We start from the raw sequence: 23,322 nt of genomic DNA, 5'->3' as shown, positions 1-23,322 counted from the left end.
ATTTCTCATCACCATTTGGTACTGTTCATATTCCCAAGCACTGGTTCTGGGTGGTATGTATACTGTTATAATATTAATGTCTGTTATAAGCATACTTATCACTCCCTCATTTCTCTTACTATAGTTCACCTCCTTCACTATTAGATCTTCCTTAGTAAGAACCATTATACCACCACCTCCTTTATTTTTTCTATTATTTCTCCATACTTTGTAGTGTTTTACAACAAACCAGTCTAGCTTTATTTCAGGCCTTAGCTTTGTTTCCACTACACACATTATGTTCGGTTCGTTATTTCTTAGGTAATCCATACATTCTAGCCTCTTAGACAGAAATCCATCTATATTCATGTAAGTCACTTGTATTCCATTCCTAGTCTCTTTCTTCCATGTAATGTCTATTCCGCCTGTTTTATCCATCACTTCATTAGCCTCCCATTTCTCATCCTCCAAAAAAACTTGGTCTTTTCCTCCTCTGTTCTTTCATCGTTCCTCTCTTTCACTTCAGTTACAAGCTCTTTCATTTTCATTCGCTCATCGTGTGACATATTTCTTATGTAAATTGTTTTGGTTTCCTCCGAGTCCTTAAGTTTCCAAGCCCTCCTCAACAAGGCCTCAGCTGCCACCTGAGACTTGAATTTCAATTTTAATGGTCTATTCTTGCCTTCCTCAAAAGCTCCCAATCTCACACTTTCTTCTACCTCAACATATAGGTCCTCTTCCTCCGCAGAGATCTTATTCAGTAAAGACTTAATCCTGTCATTTTCCTTATTCCTCATATCCTGCCAGTTTCTGTTAGTTTCCTCCCTCAATCCTGTTATGATCACACATTTTTTCTTTTCAGCAATATCTCTCACCACATACTCATTTTCCTTTAGTGCCTTTACCATTTCAGTCTGCATAATCATTTTATTTTCCTCTTCCTGCTTTTTCACTATCTCCCTAAAGGACCTTTGTACCTCCTGATGTTCATGGTTCACTTCTTTCATCCTAGCATCAATTAGATTAAGGCATTCCTCCTTCCTCAAGTCCCCTTCGGATATTTTCATCTCCATTTCTAGGAGTTTAGCCTTCATCTCTTCACATTCTTTCCTTAGTTGTTGGTTTTCTTTCTCCATCTCTACTTTTCCTTCAATAGCTCTTTATTCGCTATCGTTAACAAATAGATCTCTTTTTGAACGAATCATTCTCGGCTATAACTCTATCCAGTTTTTCTTCTATGGACAAAATGTTTAGGAACTTACTTTCCAGTGCCTGGATTCTTGCATCCATATCTAATTTCTCCAGTCCTCTTGGAGTAGTTAAGAAACCTGCAAAATCTTTGGGATGCCTAGGGGTAGCTGCCATGTTTGTTATCGTCAGCTGATTACGGCCAAAACAATCACCGCCCACACTCTCCTCTCAGGGACCACAATCCATATCCCTCACTTTCAACACTATGCGACAGTAGGACATCAACAGGACACTAACTTAGAGGTACCCGGGCCCTGTAACACCATAGGTATTTTCACTTTTTCCCGTCCGCAGCCAGAGATGAGCCGTCCTCTCTCTCATGTCATGAGAATAACCTGGACTCCGTGGCAGTGAGTGATAGTGAATTAGTAATGAAATACCACGTTATTTCATTTGTAATTCACTTCTGTTTGGTAGGCGGTGGACATGTATCCTCGGTAGAATAGTTTTATCTTTTCTTCTTCCTTCGGTGTGTTATGTTGGTTGTACCATTTGTCTAAGTATCTTTTTATTGTTTGGGATACGTGAGTGCTGGAGAGAGTTACCCAAGTACTAGTAAATAACGGATACTCCAACACTCACGTATCTCAAACAATAAAAAGATATTTAGACAAATGGTACATATACACGACACACCAAAGGAACAAGAAAAGATAAAACTATTCTACCGAGGATACATGTCCACCGACTACCAAACAGAAGAAAAAGTTATGAAGGACATCATCTACAAGAATGTTAAACCTACCAAGGAAAACACAAAAATCAGCCTCACCATCTACTACAAATCAAGGAAAACAAGCCAACTCCTACTTTGAAACAGACCTTCGGACTACAAGACGCCCTTGCAAGAGGATCATGTCATCTATCAACACTGTGTTGATAGATGTGTGGAATGTGGACCTTGCTCATACATTGGGATGACATGAACCACACTTTCAAGACATCTGACATGCCATCTTAGTAGTGGAGCAATAAAACAACACTACAACGGAAGTAACCATAACCAAATCACTCGCCAGGACCTTGTTGAAAACACCGTCATCATAGAGAGAACATGACCCCCGAAGATTATTCTTACTACATCAGCGTCATGCAGCCATCCATCAACATCCAAACAGAGAACTTACAAATCCTCCCCACTCTGAAACGATGAGCAGCCAACCAGTGTGGAGATCACACACACAGAGCTGCCTGACCGCTCCAGCCTATCACCGCGCAGCACCGCACATAACACCCCTATCCTGACCCGCCGGGAACATATATAAGACGCGCATCTGCTTCACACAACCACAGCCTGAAGATGGAGAGAGATATCTCCGAAATGTTGCAAACTTTTAGCCAACTACTACACCATCTGGAAGAAAATGACAGAAAAACAGTACGGCACATAGAAACCGTACACAAAAAGTTAAACAAAGGAGAATGCTCTATAGCTTTCAACCTTGTCTGCTTCCAAGAATATATATATATATATATATATATATATATATATATATATATATATATATATATATATATATATATATATATATATACAGTAAGGGCTCAGTTTACGTCAGTTACATTCCTGAAACATGACGTAAGTTGATTTTGTACGTAACTCGAGTTTTCGTACATTTCAAAACATATTATCGAGTTTTCAATCAGTCATTGTTTATGGTCATTCAGGTAAGTTAAAGGTTATATTGTTATATTATTTACAACTGTAGGAATATGAAACAAGCTTTTTTTACGTAGGGAAGAGGGCCAGCCAAGGGCAAAAAAGAGAAAGTTAGAAAAAGGCCCACTTGAGTGCTGGCTCTCCAAAGAGTTCAAAAAGTACCAAAACCGTCAGCCAGAATTAGGGGGAGCTATTGTCTCGATATCTCCCTCTTAAAAGAAGACAAGTTGTAGGAATTCAGAAATACAGATGCAGGGAGGGAGTTCCAGAGTTTACCAGTGAAAGGGATGAATGATTGAGCGTACTGGTTAACTCTTGCATTAGAGAGTTGGACAGAATAGGGATGAGAGGAAGAAGAAAGCCTTGTGCAGTGTGGCTGCAGGAGGAGGGGAGGCATGCAGTTAGCAAGATCAGTAGAACAGTTACCATGAAAATAGCGATAAAATATAGAAAGGGATGCAACATTTCGACAGTGAGAAAGAGACTGAAGACAGTTAGTCAGAGGAGGGGAGTTGATGAGACGAAGAGCTTTCGATTCCACCCTATCAAGCAAAGCTGTGTGACTGGAACCCTTCCAAACATGCGAAGAGTACTCCATACAGGGACGGATAAGGCCCTTATACAGAGTAAGCAGTTGGAGGGGCGAGAAAAACTGGCGGAGACGCCTCAGAACACCTAATTTCATAGAAGCTGTTTTAGCAAGAGATGAGATGTGAAGTTTCCAGTTAAGATTATGAGCAAAGGACAGACCGAGGATATTCATTGTGGAAGAGGGAGACAGTTGAGTGTCATTGAAGAAGAGGGGATAGTTGTCTGGAAGGTTGTGTCGAGTTGATAGATGGAGGAATTGAGTTTTTGAGGCATTGAAAACTACTAGATTTTCTCTGCCCCAATCGGAAATCTTAGAAAGATCGGAAGTCAGGCATTCCGTGGCGTCCCGCGTGATCTGTTGATTTCCTGAAGGGTTGGACGTCTCTGAAAGAACGTGGAAAGATGTATCATTCCTTCCAGCAGGAAGGAAAGGTAGAAGTCGATAGACAAAGTTGGAAGAGTTTGGCCAGGCAAGGTGCAAGCACAGAAGCACAGTTTTTGGGAACGATAGGAGGGACTCCATCAGGTCCATAAGGCTTCCGAGGGTTTAGGCCAGCAAGGGCATGGAAAACATCATTACGAAGAATTTTGAGTGTAGACATGAAATAGTCAGAGGGAGGAGGAGAGGGAGGGACAAGCCCAGAATCATCCAAGGTGGAGTTGTGAGCAAAAGTTTGAGAAAAGAGTTCAGCCTTAGAGACAGAAGAGATGGCAGTGGTGCCATCAGGATGAAATAAAGGAGGGAAAGATGAAGAAGTGAAGTTATTTGAGATGTTTTTGGCTAGATGCCAGAAGTCATAAGGAGAGTTTGAGTTTGAAAGATTTTGACATTTCCTATTTATGAAAGAGTGTTTGGCAAGTTGAAGAACAGACTTGGCATGATTCTGGGCAGAGATATAAAGTGCATGAGATTCAGGAGATGGAAGGCTCAAGTACTTTTTGTGGGCAACCTCTCTATCATATATAGCACGAGAACAGGCTGAGTTAAAACAAGGTTTAGAAGGTTTAGGTTGAGAAAAAGAAATAGGAATGTATGCCTCCATGCCAGATACTAACACCTCTGTTATGCGTTCAGCACAAAGAGATGGGTCTCTGACATGGAAGCAATAATCATTCCAGGGAAAATCAGCATAATACCTCCTCAGGTCCCCCCAACTGGCAGAGGCAAAACGCCAGAGGCACCTTCGCTTTGGGGGATCCTGCGGAGGGATTGGAAAAATAGGACAAGATACAGAAATGAGATTGTGATCGGTGGAGCCCAACGGAGATGAAAGAGTGACAGCATAAGCAGAAGGGTTAGAGGTGAGGAAGAGATCAAGAATGTTGGGTGTGTCTCCAAGACGGTCAGGAATGCGAGTAGGGTGTGCACCAGTTGCTCTAGGTCATGGAGGATAGCAAAGTTGAAGGCTAGTTCACCAGGGTGGTCAGTGAAGGGAGAGGAAAGCCAAAGCTGGTGGTGAACATTGAAATCTCCAAGAATTGAAATCTCAGCGAAAGGGTAGAGGGACAGAATGTGCTCCACTTTAGAAGTTAAGTAGTCGAAGAAATTACTATAGTCAGAAGAGTTAGGGGAGAGATAAACAGCACAGATGAATTTAGTTTGAGAGTGACTGTTAAGTCGTAGCCAGATGGTGGAAAATTCGGAAGACTCAAGAGCGTGGGCACGAGAGCAAGTTAAGTCGTTGCGTACATAGACGCAACATCCAGCTTTGGAATGAAAATGAGAATAGAGAAAGTAGGAGGGAACAGAGAAGGGGCTACTGTCAGTTGCCTCAGATAGCTGTGTTTCGGTGAGGAAAAGAAGATGAGGAGAGGTGGTGTTCCACAGATTGAAAATTAGATATAAGACCGCGAATGTTGCAGAAGTTAATGTAGAAAAAGTTGAGGGAGGTGTCAAGGTATTTGTGGTCTTCAACAGGAGAGGTGTCCGACCTGGGGACATTTATGGTCCCCTCCCCAGAGGGGGACTCCGAGGCGTTGTTTATTTCAGGTCCCATTTTTCTTTTAAACTTTGGTTTGGAGTGAAGGGTGTATGTGTGGTAAGTGTATGTAGTTTTGTGTGAAGAAGGAGAGCTGTCTTTAGAGGGTAGGCTGTGACTACCCCCGTGAGTTGTGAGACACAAAGGGAAACATTCAACGAGATCACAACTAGCTTTAATGGAAGGTTCACAGCACCTCCTGAACTAGTGCTATTAGATCTCACTGGGAGTAAGTTATTGTTTCGGTAGGTGTCTACTACCTCCTCCTGTTGTTGATTAGGGCCACGAACGCAAAGGACTGTAGGTTGCCGAGAGGGGTGGACGCCTGAGGGCGCCAGGAGGGTGGGGAGGTTGAATGTTGTGATGCCCAGGGCGGACAGCTGGGAGCGTAGTGCAGTGGGGTGGGAGTAGAAGCATAGGCAGCGGAGCAGGAAATGCAATAGGAAAGGGCAATAGGGATCAGCAGATAGGCGCAGATGGTGCAAGTGAGCTGCGAGTGTCGTGTGGCAGAGGCGAAGGCTCCAGAGTTGTTATTGTTGTGATGGTGGGTGCGCGAGCCCTCAAGGTCATCAACCTCCCCGTTGTCATGGTAATGGGCTTCCCATTTTCTTCTTCCCTCCCTCACACACAGCTGCTGCCTCATTCGCTCACTCATTCTGCCATTGAGTCAGTAAACGCAGAAGTAGGATAACACTCTTGCCAGGGGCAACGGTGTGGTGGAACAATAACAATAACAATAACAATAAATCCTGCGCTTTACGATTTATAAATTTTCGATTTTTTCAATCTTAAATTGCTTTATAGTGGACTGACGTAACTACGAGTTTGACGTAACTTGAGACCGACGTAACCCGGGACCTTACTGTATATATATATATATATATATATATATATATATATATATATATATATATATATATATATATATATATATATATTTATGTTCACACAAATATATTTACATCAACTTATCAAGATTCTATTAATTTGAGATTATAGCTTCATTCCAATTAACAAGAAAATTAATTTTATATAAAAATGTTGATTAGAAGTCATAGATCTTAATTTGACTAAAATTTGATGATAGAGGAAAGTGGTGCGTTTTTTCTGACTCAAGATGACGGATATAGTTGACAGAACAGTTAAAAACGACGGAAATTTTTGAAGATGTTGGAAAAAGTGCTAATGGGACGCTGGCTTAAGTTGTGGTGGGACGTACGTACACTCCTGCCATGCTGGAATGACAAAGAATGCTACAAACTCGCCGAATAGCGCTGCCATTACTCGAGATGTCGGCAAGTAAGAGCGGGAGGGCATGGGAGTAAGTGCTGCTGCCTAGCGGGATCAAGGGATCGCTTGCGCAGTAGGTTTGAATACGCTTGGGGTCAGTTCCGGATAGGAGCGAATTCCAGATAGTGGCAATTCGGATGTGCAGGCGATTACTGTACGTACTTCAAATATTTAAGATCTTGCATTTGGCTGTAATGGCCAGACTGTCAGGTACCTGTATCATTAGGTTTATGAAATTACAAAGCTTGTATAATATTGTTTGATTAGTGAGATTATTATTGTAATTCATGCATTCTTTCTTTTCAGTTGGGAAAATCACATCTCCTCGTCACTATGCTGAAGGTTTATCGCTGTGAGGTGAGTTGGTCTTATTTGTATTTTGATGTTATTTACAGTAGCCTTGATTATCATGGTTGCTTTCTTCCTTCTTAACTTGGGGTATTAAAAACACTGGAAAAAGACTAATTTATTCTGGCAGCATGATAAACTAAAAACACTGGAAAAGGCTAATCTATTCTGGCAGCATGGTCAAGAACTGGATGTGTGTGTTTTGTCCTCATACCCAGCTTAAAGCAATACTGTAGTGGTGCAGTACCATGGAATGATAGTGATGCAGTATTGTGGCTATGCATTGCCATCACATCTAAATTTGTGTATATATATATATATATATATATATATATATATATATATATATATATATATATATATATATATATATACAGGCAACCCCCGTTTAACGAAGGTTCACAACGAAATTTCGCTATAACGAAGGTTTCATTTTACTGCCATCTGCTCGTTTAACGAACACCAAACTCGCTTTAACGAAGTTTTATCCAGGTAATTTTTTTCCAAATTTGAAAGCCCCACTGTATCATGCAAGCTGAGAGGCTTTTGAATACATCAGGAGCTGCTGGTACTAAGGCCTGCCTCAGGAGAAATCCTGGGACACCTGTAGAATCAAGATCAAGATCAAGATCAAGCCTCTCATGGACAACACAGGCTCTGCCGATACAAAGGCCTGACTCAGAAGAAATTCTGTCACCTGTAGCATCAAGATCAAGATCAAGATCACACACACCACTCACTGCCCAGTCAAAACATAACAGCGTCACCAGCAGCTCATCTTCCTTAGTTCAACTTACCACCAAAACACCCTGCAATGAAGCCTAACGTTCCTAAGAAGACCAGGAAGTGTCTTACTCTCGAAGTGAAGCTGGGTATTATTCACAGACAAGAGAAAGGCCAGAAAACTAATAACATTGCTTCCCACCATGGCTTGACTCCATCTACTGTCTACTATTTTCAAGTCAAGAGACTCTATTAAGAAGGCTAGTGAGACCTCATCTTCCTTGCAAGCTAAAAGAACCACCAGAACTCGTGACTCTACAATGGATAAAATGGAAAGCCTTGTGGAAATGTGGTACATAAGTTTTGTATGCAGTACCATGATGTGCACTTTGTTTACATTCCACAGGTTGCCGGTTAGTGTATTTCCCGCTTCACTCTCCCTCCCTTCATAAAGTTAAGATTATCAACATTATAAAGTTACGGACATACATACATTAGTGTACATTATAATGACTTAAATTAAACTACCTAAATGTTTAACTTCATAATTTTTACTTTCATTAAACCTTTTACTGTACTATGATGCACTCTCACTTTGCTTACTCTCAATGGAAGTTCAAATCAGGGGTTAAACTTGTTATAATCAGTTCGCTTAACGAAGTTTCGCTTAACGAAGTGTTTTTTAGGAACGTAACCCCTTCGTTAAACGGGGGTTGCCTGTATATGCGTATATTTGTTTTCACATTTGTGATACAACACCATTGCATTGTTTGTGTGGTTTCATATCTCAGTGGTTCACAGAGTTTTCCTGAGCAAGTATCACTTGGAGGTCTCTTACAGTCCGCACATACCACCTGGTTCCATAAAACTCAATTACAGCATATATCAATATATTCACAAGTAGAACACACAAATGAACTAAAAACAAGGAACACCACTCATTTATTTGATACAAGGAATGCATCTGTTTTTTCTGCACCAGCTGATTTATGCCAGATTATCTTGTGTAGGCCAGTAATAGTTTTTCTGAGAAATCAATTGATTGAATTTAACTAAAAATATGGTCCTGAAAGTGCTCACATACCACCTGGAAGGCTTTCACATACCATTAGTGGTATGTGTACCACAAGTTGGTAACCACTGTCATATCTGCTATATGAAAGGGAAAAAGATAGTTAACTGAGAAGTGAAGCTAAGAAAAAATGAGAGAAGGAGAGAAAACGAGAAGAAATTCTACTGGAGAGTCCTAGACATGAGGCTGAGAAAATGGTATATTTGGGAAGGGGAAGAAAACATTAAAGTCATCTAAACAAACATAGATGGGTTTATATCAGGAAGGTTGGAAGTGAGAGATTATATATTGGAGAAAGGGTCCAGACGTGGTATGCATAACAGAAAGTTAAGCAAAGACGTCCAAGTAAATTTTAAAAAGCAGAGATATAATGTTTGGAGGAGAGACAAAAGGGTAAAAGCAGGAGTATTGATAATGGCTCGAGAGGATATATACATGGAAGAGGTACAGTACAGAGATGGACTGGCAGAGGTTTAAAGCATAAGAATTAGGACCAGTGGGAGGGAAAGGAGGAGACTAATACATGGAGGCTTGAGGTACTCAGAGGAATGCGAAATGAAGTGCTAAATTGCTTGGACATTATGTTAAGAAAGGACAGAAGAGTGCTACTTGTTGGGGATTTAAACTGCAAACATGTAAATTAGGAAGAAATGGATGTAAACAGTCACGCTGGATGATGGGGGAAAAAGAGGTTATAAATGGCAATGTTAAATACACTGGACCAATGGGTGAACGACAATGCAAGGTATAGAGAGGAATAAGAACTATCTATGCTAGATTTGATATTTACAACAAAAAACCTCAAATGGAAAAAGTCTGGTGCTAGAAGTGAATTAGAGGATCAGGAAATTTTGAAATGTAATGAGGGACACAGATAAAAAAGATTGAATCACACCAATACAGATTTTGAAGGATTAAAAAATTACTTTAGTAGTATTGGTTAGAAGGAAACGATGCAAGACGAGACAGTCTAAGAGAAGTATGAAATATTCCTTGAAAAGTACAAAGAGGGGGCAAAGAGATACATTCACGAATATAGAGTAGAAGAGAGCAAACACATGTGGTATAATGCTACATGTACAAAAGCTAGGAAGTGTAAGGATGCAACTGGGAAAAAATTAAGCAAGCAGTGAAATTAAGAAAATAGGAAGAAGTATGAAGAGGCACGAAACGAATACGTTAGAATAAGAAGATACGAAGAGAAATTTTGAAAGGGATGTAGTGAAAAGATGTGAAAAGGAACCAAATCTTTTTTCATAAGTATATAAATGGAAAGATGGCAGAGAGAGAATCACGAAGTTAATTAAGGGAAATAGGATATATGAAACAACAGAAGAAATGAGTGAACTTACGAATGAGAGCTTTAAATTAGTAGTATTTAATGAAAAGGGAGATTTCATAGAACCAAACAACCAAGCGATGCAGGAAGGATTAAGTAACATTGTGATGGATAAACAGAAAATTAGCAAATTACTAGAAAAGGTGGGTATAAGAAAGGCAATGTGGCCAGATGGAGTATCAGGATGGACATTGCAAGAAAGTAGAAAACAATTAGTGGAACCAATTTGGTATGTGATCAACAGCTCTGTAATGGAAAAAAAAGGACTAATGGGATGGAAAAGAGCAAAATATAGTCCCAATATACAAAGGAGAAAAAAGACTGAGTTCCTAAATTATAGACCAGTGTCACTGACTAGTGTTGTGGGAAAGATCTGTGAAACTGTAATTTAAGAGCAAAATTTTCAAAGCAATGTTTAGAAGCAAGAAATAGGGCAAATAGGATCCTGGGTTTTATAAATAGAAATGTTAGTTATAAAAGTAAGGAAGTGGTGCGTAGCTTATATAATTCCTATGTTAGGCCCCATTTAGAGTATTGCATACAGGCCTGGTCACCCCACTATAGGCAGGATATCAACATGTTAGAAGCAGTTCAGAGAAGAGCAACTAGGATGATACCAGCATTAAAGCGCCTGGAGTATAGAGATAGATTAAAGGAATTAAACATGTTTTCATTTGAGAGGAGATGTATAAGAGGGGATATGATAGAGTTATTTAAAATGTTCTCAGATACAAACTACATAGATGTGAGATCTTTCTTTACCTTAGAGGAGGAAATAGGACTAGAAATCATGGCAGGAAGATTAGAAAGCAAGGCTGCAGGTTAGATATAAGAAAATATTTCTTTAGTCATAGAGTGGTAGACTTCTGGAATGCATTGCCAGAGACGGTTGTAAATAGCACTAGTTTGACAATGTTTAAAAACAGATTAGATAAGCACTTAAATTTATTAGATTTATAATTATGTATAGCACTGCATGATAGTTTTTATAAGAAATTTACTATAGTTAAATAAGACATGATCCCCATGTATGGGGACCACAAATTGTAGAGGATTTCGCTGCAGGACTTAGCCCTGTTAATGGGCCAAATATTTAGAATTAGTATATAATGTATTGTGTACTTGTAAGTGTATCTTTAAGTACTGATGACGAGGTCGCTGTGCGACTGATACAGGATAACCTAGATGGGCCCTGGTGGCCCTTTGTTATCCTATTATTTATGTTATGTTATGTTAAGAGAAATGGTTAGAATATCTGCAGAAAAATTAAATAATGAATTACTCACAATTTGGTTTTTAGAAAAAGATCATGTATAACAAATTTCCATCAACTCCCTTTCTCCAACTGACTGTCTTCAGTGTCTCTTTCACCACCAGAATATTGCAGCTCTTGCTATCTTTTACTGCAATTTTCATGCCAACTCCTCTTCTGATCTTGCTAACTATGTGCCTCCCCTCTTCTTGTGGTCTTGCTGCACAAGGCTTTTTCTTCCTATCATCCCTATTTTGGCCAACTCTAATGCAAGAGTTAACCAGTACTCTCAATCATTCATACCTTTCTCTGCTAAACTATGGAACTCCCTGCCTACTTCTGTATTTCCATATTCCTATAACTTGACTCCTTTTAAGTAGGAAGGTTTCAAGACATTTATTCCAGACTTTTGGATATCTCTATTCTTTAAAGGAACGGACAATGAAGTGGGCCTTCTTTTTTTTTTTTTTTTTTTTGTTGTCCTTGGCTGGCTTCCCTTCTTGCATAAAAAAACAAAAACAAAGGTATTATACAAGAGTAATAGATGAGGTACAAGGGAGAGATGGGTGGATTTACATGGTGTATTTAGCTATTAAAAAGGCTTTTGACAGAGTATCACATAGAAGACTCCTATGAAAAATGGAACACATTGGAAAAATACAGGGAAGTATTTTAAACTGGATGACAGACTATTTAATAGAAAGGGAAATGAGGACAATGATAAGAGACATCCCCTTAAGTTGGAGCAGAGTTACTAGTGGTGTGCCATAGGTGTGAGTTAGCAAGGATGGAAAGAGGAAAAGCCTGGAATAGATGGAGAAGAAATAGAAGACAAAAAGAAATTAATACATTAAGATTCGGAGAATGGAACAGAAAAACTACGAGAAGGATATAATGGATAAATGTAAGGACCAGCCAAAACTGTTTTACAGATATGTAAATGGCAAGCTGAAAAACAAAGGAGAAGTAAGCAAACTAATATACAATTATGAAATGTATGAAGATGCAGAAGATATGGCAGGAGTGATGAACAGTTAGTCTTCACCAGAGAAAGTGACTTTCAATGTCAAACCCTAGCCTAATTAACTGATGGTGTTTGTGAAATACAAATGTCATTAGAAGAAGTAAGGAGAATAATGGAAGAACAAGATGTAAGAAAAGCTTCAGGTTCTGATGGAGTGTCAAACTAGATTGTAAAGAAATGCAGTCACCAGTTAACAGATAAAGTCCACAACATCATTATAAGTTCCTTAACTGCATCTACTTAGATCTAAAGAAGGCATTTGACAAGGTCCTGCACAAAAGGTTATTGTGGAAACTTGAACAAAATGGAGGACTAAATGGAGAACTTATGAAATGGATGGCTGACTTTCTAAAAGACAGAGAAATGAGAATAATTATGAGAGATAAAAAAATGGAAGAGAGTCTTAAGTGGAGTTCTGCAGGGGTTGGTATTAACACCATTAATGTTTGTGGTATATTTGAATGATATACCATAAAATATAGACAGTTACATCAGTCTGTTTGCAGATGATGTTAAATTAATGAGGAGGGTTAATAGAAAAGAAGATTGTGAGGTGATACAACAAAACTTGGATAGAACAGAGGAATGGTCACTCACATGGGAAATGGAATTTAATACAAAAAATTGAAGGTTGTTAGAATTTGGAATGAGTAAAAGAGAGCCAAAGGGAGTTTACTCATTGGAGAATGAAGAAATTAAGAAGTCTGAAGAAAAACACCTAGGAGTAATCATTATGAATAACTTGTTACCAGAAAAGCACATGAATAGAATTACAGGAAATGCCAATGAACTTCTGAGAAAAATAAAGGTGGCATTCACTTACATTGATGAAAATATAATAAAAAAAAACTGTTAATGACTGTAATACAGTAATTTCCCGCGTATTTGGATTATAGCAGCCAAGCCCCTGCTGGATATGCGGAATTTCCTCTTCTGACCACTTATAAATTGAGGAAAACATGTACATAACCCAAATGGGTAAGAAAACAATGCATGAAAGCACATTAAATGTATAATCTGATGACACATGTCACCATGCACAGAAAGCGCGCGCTGCAGGTTTGAATATGCTTGAGGGCAGCTCCGGATAATAGCATATACCAGATAGTGGTGATCTGGATATGTGGGCGATTACTGTACGCCCAAAATTAGATTATGCAACTGTAGTATGGTCACCGAACAAAACGAAACATAAGGAATCGAGGGAATGCAGAGGGCAGCAACAAAGCTTCCCCCAAGTTTAAGTGAATGGTCATATGAAGAAAGGCTGTGAATACTAGGTATTACAACCTTAGAACATTGAAGGGAAAGAGATCTAATATCAGTGTACAGAGCAATGAATGGACTGGAAAAATTAGTTATTTCACATAAGATATGTTTCTTCTATAGGCAATGAACTCATTGTCTCCTTGTGTCTGTCAGTGACTAAAAAATCAACCCTCTCCTCCCCTGTGTGCAAGTCCATGTGCTGTTTCCTATTCCTCCCTGTGGTAGCCATCTTCACATCCCACTTCTCTACTGACTCGCATCACAGCTACACGCACTGCTCTCCTTGTGTTTGCTTCCGCTGGTGGTTTTTTTCCTTCCATCAAGATGTGTTCCCCTGCTGAAAGTGACATGCTGGGGGAAGGCGCAAGCCTCCCAACAGACGGTGTTATGTTTATCACTGGCAGCCTGCGGTCTGGAGCAGACGGTTCCAGTGTCCCAGGGACTCCACTGCCCCTGCGCAGTCTGCCTTCGCTTCTGGTACCTCCAAAAGGATGTGTGCGTGTCAGGAATGCAGCAGGGCTCTTCCTAATGTCTCCCATGATCCTCATACCATATGTATTATGTGTCATGGTTCCTGTACTGTTTCTTCAAGGTGTGAGGAATGTGCAGGCTGGGATGTCATGGTGGTGGATTCAGCCACGATTTATCAGGCCAAGTCGTAGCAGCGCTGTACTGGATATGCCCATGCTAAACGTCAGGGTAGTGTTGGTGCTTCAGGAAGCAGGTTTGGGGTTGGTGACATGCCCCACGGGGCAGTACAGGTGGACTTGCTTTCTTCAGTGGGTTCCATCACCCCTCAGGATTCGGCCTCCCAAGTAGGCCAGGTTCTGTCATTGGAGGGTCAGCTTGGTGCCACATTTGCCTATGGCTCTCCAGTGCAGTTTGTGCTCTGATATGATTGCTTCTCAGATAAATTCATGTCTTGATAATCTTCCTAAGCTTCGAGCAAGTTCATTGTCTTAGGCAGAGTGTCTGGCTATCTCTAGACCAACCTCTCCAAAGCCTGTGGTGCTTAGCAGAGTGCAAGAGGCTCTCCTAGCTGTGGGGGCATGTGGAGGTAGCCTGGAACACAAGCCATCAAGTATTCGTTCTGATAAGCATGCTGCAATAGCAGACACCCCGTTGTTCACGAAACAGTCCTGGGCCGAGGTGGGGGGAAACATGAGGCCTGCCTCTCTGTCGCTTCCTTCGGCCCGGGACACAGATGTGGCTATAAGTGAGGTTCTTGGCCTGCTAGCCCATCTCAGACTCTTGGGTGAGGGTCAGACTGCTTGTGGTGATACAGAACGTCAAGCGCATCCAGCCACTCAGTCCAAGGGAGGTGGGATGCGAGAGACAGCACCATGTCAACCCTCTCCCCTGTCCATGGTACCCAAAGGGGGAGGATCGGCAGATGGCCTCTCCCTCGGCTGCGCATTGTCACCACCGATAGGCTTTACAACAATCTTCTCCATGGTAACCTTTGCACCGCCACGGTACAGTTCGGTATGAGGCTCTCACTCTCCTCCCTGTGTTCCTTCCACCTCTTGGCCCTCCACATCTCTGGGTGGGTATTGGGAATCGGTCTGTGGGGAAAAGGAGGACAATTCCTCGGGTTCAGAAGACTGTCTTCCGGAGTCTTCCCCTTCCTTCACAGCCATGATGGACTTCATCTGTGAGAAGTTTCCAGAAGTCCGTGGTTCAATGGTACAGGACTGTCCCTCTTCTCCCGGGCATGCAGAGGAATGAGGTTCCTGCCACCACTCCTCGCTTAAGACATGTACATCCCATAGATTTCATGATGTCTCAAGCCTCGGAGGCGTTGGTGTTTGCCAATGAGTCATCTAAGCCTTTGTTTGCCAAGTATCTTGCCAGGCGATACTACAGAAGTTATAGGACTAGCATTGATGAAGGTAGAAGCCTTCCTGCAAAGGTGAACTCTGATTTGGTTCAACACCTGACTGTGCGTGTTGACCTGCGGATCTCACTTTCTCAAGGGGAGATGATGTGCCTTGAGGAGGCTCTTGTTACCTCTTGGGGCACACAGAACTTCCTGTTTTGGTTAATGGGTACTTTCTTTTCCCTCATGTCATCAGGTGAGGGACCATCTGCTCATGGGCCCATGCTACACCAACATACAGACAGCATTCAATGTGCTATGGTGGACTAAGCCAGGATCATGGCCTTTGCTCTTGCCAACACAAGGGTGGTGAGAAGGGAGTCCTATCTTTCACATCTTCTACACCAGTTCAATTCGTCTTCTAAGGCCCAGCTACGCCATTCAGACGTGGACTTGGACTTGCTGTTCGACTCGGGTAGAGTGGAGAAGGCCATTGGTCAAGCGCAGCAGGCGGCTTTGATTTCGCTCACTGAGGTGGCAGCCAAGGCTCTCATGAAAGCGAAGCCAAGACCAGGAACACCGCTTGTGGAGAAACATCCACGCCTTTTCACCTCTGCCCTCGTCCTGGTCCAACCCAACAACGGTTTTCCAAACCGTGTTTCCATACTCGCACTTCCCATGATTCTGGATGTTCCTCTTGAAGACAGTCTCCCCTTCTCCAACTTCTTCAATTGGAGGCTGCCTTGCCCGACATCTGCCCGCCTGGGAGGACATAGAGGTAGAAGAGTGGGTTCTATGGGTTCTTGTGAAGGGTACAAGATCCCCCTCTCCTTTCCTTTCCTCCAGTGTCTTGGGTGCCTCCGCACTTGGGCTCCTACTCGGCAGACTCTAAGTGAGGCAGAGCTCTGATAGAGGAAGTAACAACTCTTCTCAACAAGGGCACAATGTTCTGGGTTCTACAGTCGGCTGTTCGTGGTTCCCAAGGTGATGGGAGGATTTCGTCCGATCATTGACCTCTCCTTCCTCAATCAACATATTACCACAATGAAATTCAAAATGGAAACTGTCCAAACAGTTCTGGCTGCTGTCCGCCGACACAATTGGATGGTGTCCGTTAACTTGAAGGACGTTTACCTGCAAGTTCCTGTCCATCTACGGAGCAGACAGTTCCTTTGTTTTGGTTGGGGTGGACGTACACTCCAGTTCCGAGTACTGTGCTTTGGCCTATCTACGGCTCCCCAGGTAGTCATCAGGATTATGGCACTTGTTTCTGCGGAGTTACACAGGCGGGGCATCTGCATCCTACAGTATCTGGACAACTGGCTTCTCCTGGCTTTGTCTTACTAAGAGGCTCTCAGCTTGACCCAAGTCCTGCTTCAGCTTTGTGCCCGCCTAAGGATCCGCGTCAGTTACAACAAATCTTGCCTATGGCCAGCTCAGCTCAGGAAATTGTCTTCTTGGGAGTCAACATTTGAACTCCTCTTTTGAAGGCTTCCCCAACACAAACCTGGATGGACACGCTTTCAGGGATTCACGACTCCTGACCCCCAAAGTGTGGTTAACACTGCTGGGTCACATGTCTTCCCACACTCATCTGGTTCCAGGGGCTCAGTTGTATATGTGGAGTGTACAATTTCACCTTCGCTCTCAATAGTCCAGCTCATCGTAAGACAATTCAATCCGGATCAACTGGACTCCTGACAATCTTGTGGACCTACAGTGGTGGACAATGGAATCCAATCTTTTCGCTGGCAGGGACCTCCAAAACCTAGTGCCGTATTTTCTGCTGTACACAGATGCCTCCACACATGGTTTAGGCTGCTCCCTCCTTCATTACACCATGGGCAGACTGTGGTCTGAAGACGAAGCAGCTCTTCACATCAGTGTTCTGGAACTCCAAGCAGTTTGGCTCACTCTACTACACTTCCAACATATCCTCTAGGGCAAGATGATGGGAGTGTTTGCAGACAATATCACGGCTCTGGCGTATCTCTCTCACCACAGGGGCACTCACTCTTCGATACTCAATGACGAGGCGCAGCGGACGTTGCGCTATTGTTCTCAGGGCTCAATTCATCAGTGGGTCTCGCAACGTGGTGGCAGATTCTCTCAGCTGGGAGTCGCAAGTCATTTCCATGGAGTGGACTCTTCACCATGATGTATGTCAATCCCTGTGGTGACTTTGGGGGATGCTTCTCATGGATCTCTTTGCCACCAGCCAGAACTTCAGGCTCTTTGCATTTGTCTCTCCATTCCCAGACCCCATGGCCATCGCCACAGATGCTTTTCTCTTCCCTTGGGACCACGTGGATCTATACGTCTTTCCACTGTTTCTGGCGATCAAGCAACTTCTGTCCAAGTTTCGGTTGTCACAGAGGACATCCATCATCCTCATTGCACCGTTTTGGCCACGCAAGGAATGGTTCCCAAATCTGCTAAAGGCAACCGTTGACACTCCCCCCGCCTCCTCCTGAGACGGACAGACCTTCTGTGGCAGCCCCATTTCCATCACTTCCACACTGGTCTCCACATGCTTTGGCTGACTGCGTGGAAACTGTCCAACAACTTCCGTTATTAAGGCTATTCCTGAAGAGTTGCAAAATTCCTGGCGGGATCTCGATGGCATTCAACCATTGTGAACTACCAATATAAGTGGAACCATTACCATCGGTAGTGTCAACAGGAGGAACACACTGCTCCAGTAAAAAATTTGCTGATTTCCTTCTCCACTTGCACCAGGACTGTCATCTTTCACCATTGGTGATGAAAGGGTACAAGGTTATGCTTAACAGCATCTTCCACCTGAAAGGTTTTAACCTATCTTCTCAACCTGTCTTACAGGAGGTCAGTCATGCCTTTGGGCAGAGGGTATGCAGGGTAATGCCCACAGTGCCCCCATGGAATGTGGATGTGGTCTTACGGCACCTTGTTGGCGCTCCCTTTGAGCTGTTAGATCAGACTCTCTTTCTCCTGGCTCTGGTAACAGCCAAGAGAGTTGGGGAAATTCAGGCTCTCTTTGCTCAGGTTGCAGTTTAGGGTCATGACATGGTGCTATCTTATGTTCCTGATTTTGTGGCCAAGACAGAGGCTCCATCTAATCCATTTCCCCAGGAGTTCGTCCTGACAAATCTTTTGGAGGCTGTCTGCTCCAATGACAAAAAACAGCTCCTCTGTCCTGTTTGTGCCCTGCATTGGTACCTTCACATGATATGGTCCACATCTAGACCTAGGCACCTTTTCATCTTGGTCTGGGACCTCACTCACCCTCTCTGTAAAACAGCCATCTCTCATTTCCCTTCTGCAGTTGATATGGGCTACTCATGTGGTGAACACAGTCTGTTTTTATGGGCTACTCATGTGGTGAACACAGTCCTTTTTTGCCACTCACTACCTGAAGGCAGTCCACAGAGTCCAGGATGGGATTTTCTCCCTGGGACCTGTTGTGGTGAAAAAGAAACACATAAGGAAGCTGGAGAGACTATATAAAATGGCTACAAGAATGGTTCCAGAATTTGAAGGGATGACATATGAGGAGAAACTAAAGGCTATGGATCTACCAACCCTGGAACAGAGAAGGGAGAGAGGGGATCTGATACAAGTTTATAAATTGATCAATGGAATGGACCAAGTGGATAATGAGAATCTGATCCTGAGAAAAGAATGTGACATTCGAAGCACAAGATCGCATAATAAAAAGCTGAGGAAAGGAAGATGTCTGAGAGATATTAAAAGATATAGTTTCCTGCAAAGATGTGTTGAGACTTGGAACAGTTTGAGTGAAGAAGTTGTGTCAGCAACAAGTGTGCATAGTTTAAAAAAAAAAAAATTGGATTAGTGTAGACCTGTAAAACTACAATTAGGTAAATACAACTATTTAAATACATCTTTTGGGCTTAAAATCATTATATATAAACCCAATACTTCTGAAGAAATTGAGACATATTTAGGGATTATTTTGTTTTTTCATTGACTGTCAATGTGCATGTAATATCAAAGCAATAAAATTAAATGAAAAGCTCCAATATTGTAGTGGGGTAAAGATTTTTGTTATAACGTTTCACCTTGTTGAAACTGTTGGGAAGTTGGCTATACACAGTGGTCCAAAAAATTGCCACGTAAAAATGCATTGGTACTTCGACTTATGAGCTTAATCAATTCTGTGACAGAGCTTAGAACTCGATTTACTTACATCTGCTCACATTTCAAATAAATTTCCCCATTGAAATTAATTGAAATGCCTTAATTCCATTCCAACCCCTTTTATGTTTTTAGATAAGAAAAGGTTATTGTGGTAGAGGTGGAGGGCGGAGTAGGTAGGCTTAGGACCCATGGTTAAAGAAAAGAAATTTAGCTAAATAACTGCATAAAATGAAAAGCACTTGTGCACTATGAGAAATGCTTCTGTAGCACAAAAAAAAAAAAGATAAATCTTTAGATGTGGGATGCTGGATGGCTTGGATGGATGTGGTGTTTGCTTTGCTAACTAGCAGTAGCATACCTGGAGCTAGCTTGCAATCTGGAATTTGGCTTGTAAGTTTAAGGGAAAAATTAACCAATTGATAGCTTGCATCTGAAATTTTCTATAGTAAGGTGCTCATAAGTCAAAGTTCCACTGTGTATATTACTCCTCAAATCTTTAATCAGTAAATTATAAGAAATGAGAAATGAGACCAGAGTATTCAAAATTGTAAGATTTAAAGTAAGAACTGGGGTTTTTGCTTTTTAATCATAATCATACCCATGTCAGGTAGGGAAGAATAATGTACAAAAGTTGGGATGATAAGTATATAGTGCTCAGTGTGAAACTTATACTGTGAAACTTGGAGTACTGTAGATAGTAACCTATCCTTTTGTCATTTCATCATAATCTGCAGTTACATAAACAATTTTATTTGTTTCTTTCTGTGGATTGATCTATCTTTGATCTGTTTTCAGATTGGATATCACCTGTTCCAAAATGTTCACCTGATGGATATCACCTGTTCCAAAATGTTCACCTGAATTTGTGATGCTGTAGCCTGAACAGTACAGACTGCTTGTGAAGCAGGTCCAAGAGGAAACCCCTTACACACTGTTGTGATAAGTCCATCACACAGCTACAAAAGAGGATAATATTTTTATCAATGCTTTTTTTTTTTTATCTGAGATTTCATGTATGAACAATAAATAACTTATTGGCTGCTCTCTGAACAAGAGTCAACATCAAACAAGGTTTTCTTTCTTTAAATTTGACACCCATTCCCTCCAAATGCTCCTTCCAAGATTTAGTCTCAAGAAGAGGATTTTCAAGCTGTATATTTGAGTTTAACACATTTTCATTCTCTTAATAGTGATTTTAAAGATAAATTACTTATTAGTTTAATTTATCAAATTTTCTCCCAAGAAACACACATGATGTGGTTGTTTAGATTTTTTTTCTTTGAGTGAATAAAAATGTAAATGTATTTTTTTTTTTTTCAAAATCTTTTAAAGCCGAGCATTCTTTGAGCATCATCTGGATGTATGTCAAGACCTTTAGATGCAAATGCTAGTTCAGAGTGCAGAAGTTTGATATAAGGCATGTTGATTATGTAATACAGGAGGCCTGATGAACAGAGGAAGCAGTGCTGGAGGTGAAATAGGGTTTTCAGTCTCCAGCCCTGTGTACCGAGTAGCAGTACTGGAGTGGGATTATTACCCACTATTAGGGTATTTATTTAGTCCAAATCCTCATCTTCCCTTTCATATGTGTAGCTAGGAATTCTTATATAGGGAGTCCCTGTAGGGGGAGAAGGGAGATGACGTATGGCTGCGTGCGCAGTCATCATGGCTGCCACCTTATAAGGTGAGGAGCGTGGTGGCGTCGCCCTCAGAACATCACCCCGCTCTCGTCTCGAGGTACACTCTCCAACATTCTCCAGGAAGAGCTGCAATACGCCACGTGGTCTGATAAGAGCAACTCATGAGATAATCACTATGTTTACAGCACCGTTCCTGTGGAACCTTCTGCCACTTCCAGCACAGCAGGCCCAACCAGGCAGAGAGACAGAGAGAGAGAGAGAAGCAGGACGCCGCGAGGGACGGGCCGCCATTTTTACCTCTCGGGACGCCACCACACGCACCCTCACGCCCTCTCATCTACAGCTGAGTTACCCACGGTTTCCCCCCATAGGTCTCCCATCTTATAGGTAGGCTAGGTAGGAAGTTATCTGACTGTGATGAGTTGTTATTGAATTAAAGGGTCTATTTTGTTAAGCTTGGTGTGTTCATCACTCCCCCCTTGGATTCGTTACATCTTTCTTTGCTCCCCTTACTCGGCCTAAGCTTCACTTAGGCCCAGTACAAGAGACTGAGCCTCACGAAGGTTCAGTATAGATGGTGGCAGCGGTTTAGATGTGTTTTATATAGGCACATCGACCCACGTAACTCTCCGTAGAGACAGGAGTAATCAGTGCTTATCCCCCCCTTGTTTAGTATTGAAGTGGTGTTTCTCCTCCGTTTATTTTTTATTTTTTATTTATTTTTGCCTCATGTTTCGAGTGGCCATTATGGAGTCACAGCGACAGGAAAGAGGAAGGGGAACAGTGAGAGTTAGGTGTTCGTCCCTTCCCCCATGATGTTTTGTTGGTGGTTCGGCGGTAGCACGGGGGTCCCCACACTCCCCCCACAAGTAATTACCTTTGGGTGGTAGTTGGCGCCGTGCCGGTCCCCCTTGCTACCCTCCCACCTCTAGTTTATCCGCGCGGATAAGCTAGGGGAGGAGACCAAAATTTTTTTTTTTTTTTTTTTTTTTTTTCAGTTTAGGGGTAATTTTTTTTTTTTTTACATTTCCCATTTGGCTCATATGTTCTGGCATGTTTTTTTCAATAAGTTGTTTTCTTATGCCTTGATATTTTGGTGTGATTAGCTTCTTGTCTCCACAGGAAGATACGTTGTTTTTATAATGAGAATTTAAGTTGTGTTTTGGTGAAACAGAAAGCCACTGTTCACCCAATCTTCATTTTGTTTAGTTTGTGACAAGTTGTCAGGTATTTTTTCTTTCGTTATGGATGAGTTGGCGGATTTTCTGAGCTTAAGGGCGGAGTGGACGCCTAAAAAGGAAAATGAACCAGTAGTTAAAACCGAAGATGATACGGTAGTTAACCAGATAACGAGCGTAAGTCCGTCAGGTGCAGAACCAGTAAATAACTTAGAGATGGAGGTAGATGCCTTGCGTGATTGTGTCTACGATTTGTTGCAGGAAGTTAGAGAGAACAGGAGAGGCCTGCGAGTAACCTTGTTAAATGCTTCATGAAGCCCCGTGACATCCCCGTCCTTGAACTGCGTCACTTGAGTGGAGTAGAAGGAGTTGGCCGGTTAGCTGTTTTTTTTTTCACAGGTGGAAAGTTGCTCAATAGATAGATAATAGAGAGAGGCAACAGATAGTTAAAATGCGTGTGGAAGCCCCATTAGCTTTACTGGTGCAAACGGTAGTGGAGAAGGAAGTAACCTGGGCACAATTTAAGCAATATCTTACAAAGGAGCTCACGGACCAGAATGAGGAAAGGTTATTTGATTCTCTGAATGATTTAAAATATTCGGTGGAAGACGACCCCATCGAGTTTATGACAAGGTTGAAATGTAAACTAGCTTTGGTTACCGTAAGGACCGATGCTGATGACGTGCCGTCTCAGGACAGGTTGATAAAGAGCAAACTAATAAAAGGAATGCCGAGAGACTGCAGGGGAAAGACTAGAACTGTACCTGG

At 41.9% G+C, this 23,322-nt stretch overlaps 1 protein-coding gene across 5 annotated transcripts in view; it reads left to right on the top strand.

Annotated features, from left to right (window-relative positions):
- LOC123512047 (breast cancer metastasis-suppressor 1-like protein) overlaps positions 1 to 20,803 on the top strand; it is a 139,930-nt gene extending 119,127 nt beyond the window's left edge. For all 5 annotated transcript variants that reach the window (XM_045268205.1, XM_045268203.1, XM_045268204.1 and 2 more), the window contains 2 exons: positions 7,057 to 7,107; positions 20,532 to 20,803. In XM_045268205.1, coding sequence (XP_045124140.1) covers positions 7,057 to 7,106 — 50 coding nt within the window. In that variant the 3' untranslated portion in view covers position 7,107; positions 20,532 to 20,803. The remainder of the gene's footprint in view (positions 1 to 7,056; positions 7,108 to 20,531) is intronic.
- The last annotated feature ends 2,519 nt before the right edge of the window (positions 20,804 to 23,322 follow it).

The sequence above is a fragment of the Portunus trituberculatus genome, chromosome 32 (assembly GCF_017591435.1).
Source record: "Portunus trituberculatus isolate SZX2019 chromosome 32, ASM1759143v1, whole genome shotgun sequence".
Lineage (NCBI taxonomy): Eukaryota > Metazoa > Arthropoda > Malacostraca > Decapoda > Portunidae > Portunus > Portunus trituberculatus.
The sequence above is the reverse complement of the archived record's forward strand: the minus strand, read 5'-3'. Positions and strand labels throughout refer to the sequence as shown.